The sequence below is a fragment of the Pygoscelis adeliae genome, unplaced genomic scaffold (assembly GCF_000699105.1).
Source record: "Pygoscelis adeliae isolate BGI_AS28 unplaced genomic scaffold, ASM69910v1 Scaffold171, whole genome shotgun sequence".
In the NCBI taxonomy this organism is placed as follows: domain Eukaryota; kingdom Metazoa; phylum Chordata; class Aves; order Sphenisciformes; family Spheniscidae; genus Pygoscelis; species Pygoscelis adeliae.
Genome location: NW_008824186.1, coordinates 7,894,367 through 7,895,368, shown reverse-complemented (window position 1 = coordinate 7,895,368; position 1,002 = coordinate 7,894,367). Strand labels below are relative to the sequence as shown.

At 45.5% G+C, this 1,002-nt stretch overlaps 1 protein-coding gene across 1 annotated transcript in view; it reads left to right on the top strand.

Annotated features, from left to right (window-relative positions):
• The first annotated feature begins 232 nt into the window (after positions 1-232).
• The window catches only part of ORAOV1 (oral cancer overexpressed 1), a 9,492-nt gene continuing 8,722 nt past the window's right edge, over positions 233-1,002 (top strand). The window contains exon 1 of the mRNA XM_009334591.1: positions 233-267. Within this exon, the coding sequence (XP_009332866.1) occupies positions 233-267 (35 nt within the window). The remainder of the gene's footprint in view (positions 268-1,002) is intronic.

The following is a 1,002-nucleotide window of genomic DNA, read 5'->3' as shown; positions in this document are numbered from 1 at the left end:
GACGAGACTGATTGCTGAAGGTCAGTAAGAATGCCCCAAAATGAGACTAGTGTTTTGTAGTCTTCCTGCCAGGACTTTATTATATTTTCAGCATTTCTCATCAATCCCGCTACCTACTGAGATGAAAGAACTTGTTTTTCGTTAACTTCCAAAGCAAGATTTAAACTGTAGCTATTAGCTTAGAGGAAACCTTCAAAGGCACCTTATATTTCCGCTGACATCAGTGGACAATATGCGTTTGCTCGTGATTGGGTGGCTGCAGAGCAGGTAGGTATTCACACCTGGCAAACCTGCAGTGATTCCATGTGAGACCCAGCGATTAATCTACACTTTAAATTAAGGCAGAAAACGAGCTGGCCGACCGGCTGCAGTCGCTCCATTTAAGTCAGTATAGCCTGCTGCGACGGAGCATTTTTAATGAACTGTGATTGCTGCATCTGGTTAGCTAAACCTTTAGTAGCATGACTTTATTTTCACTCCGATGTAGTTTTATTTTTTCTTTAGCCCCACCTCTGGATTTTAAAGCTGTCTTTCTGAGTCCTCTGCCCTCCTGTGTTTGATTCGGAGGGTGACAGACCCCCTGTACCTCTGTTTGGATTGGCAGATCACTGTGGTGTGCCCAGAGCCGCATTTTCATTAAGTAGCTGGAAAACAACAGTGTAACTTAACACCAAAATACACGCTTATGAGTGAGTATAAATGCTTTTTTTTACCAGTGTTGATCTGTAATAACAAATAAATGTTTTAGTAAAGCAGTCTAGAATGGCACACTGAAGTTTGGTTTGGGTATTTACGTCAAAGGTATTTACATTTTGGGCACATACATCAAAAATACACTACTTGAAAATCAGAAACGTCTCCGGTCAATGCAAAACCGGCTCGGACCGGAGCCCAGGGCTCGTGGGGCTGGAAACGAGCCTCCCACGACCCCGCTCCTCGCACCCCGACTTCGTGTGCACGAACCACCGGCGGGGCTGGCTGCTGAGCGGGCGCGGAAAGGCG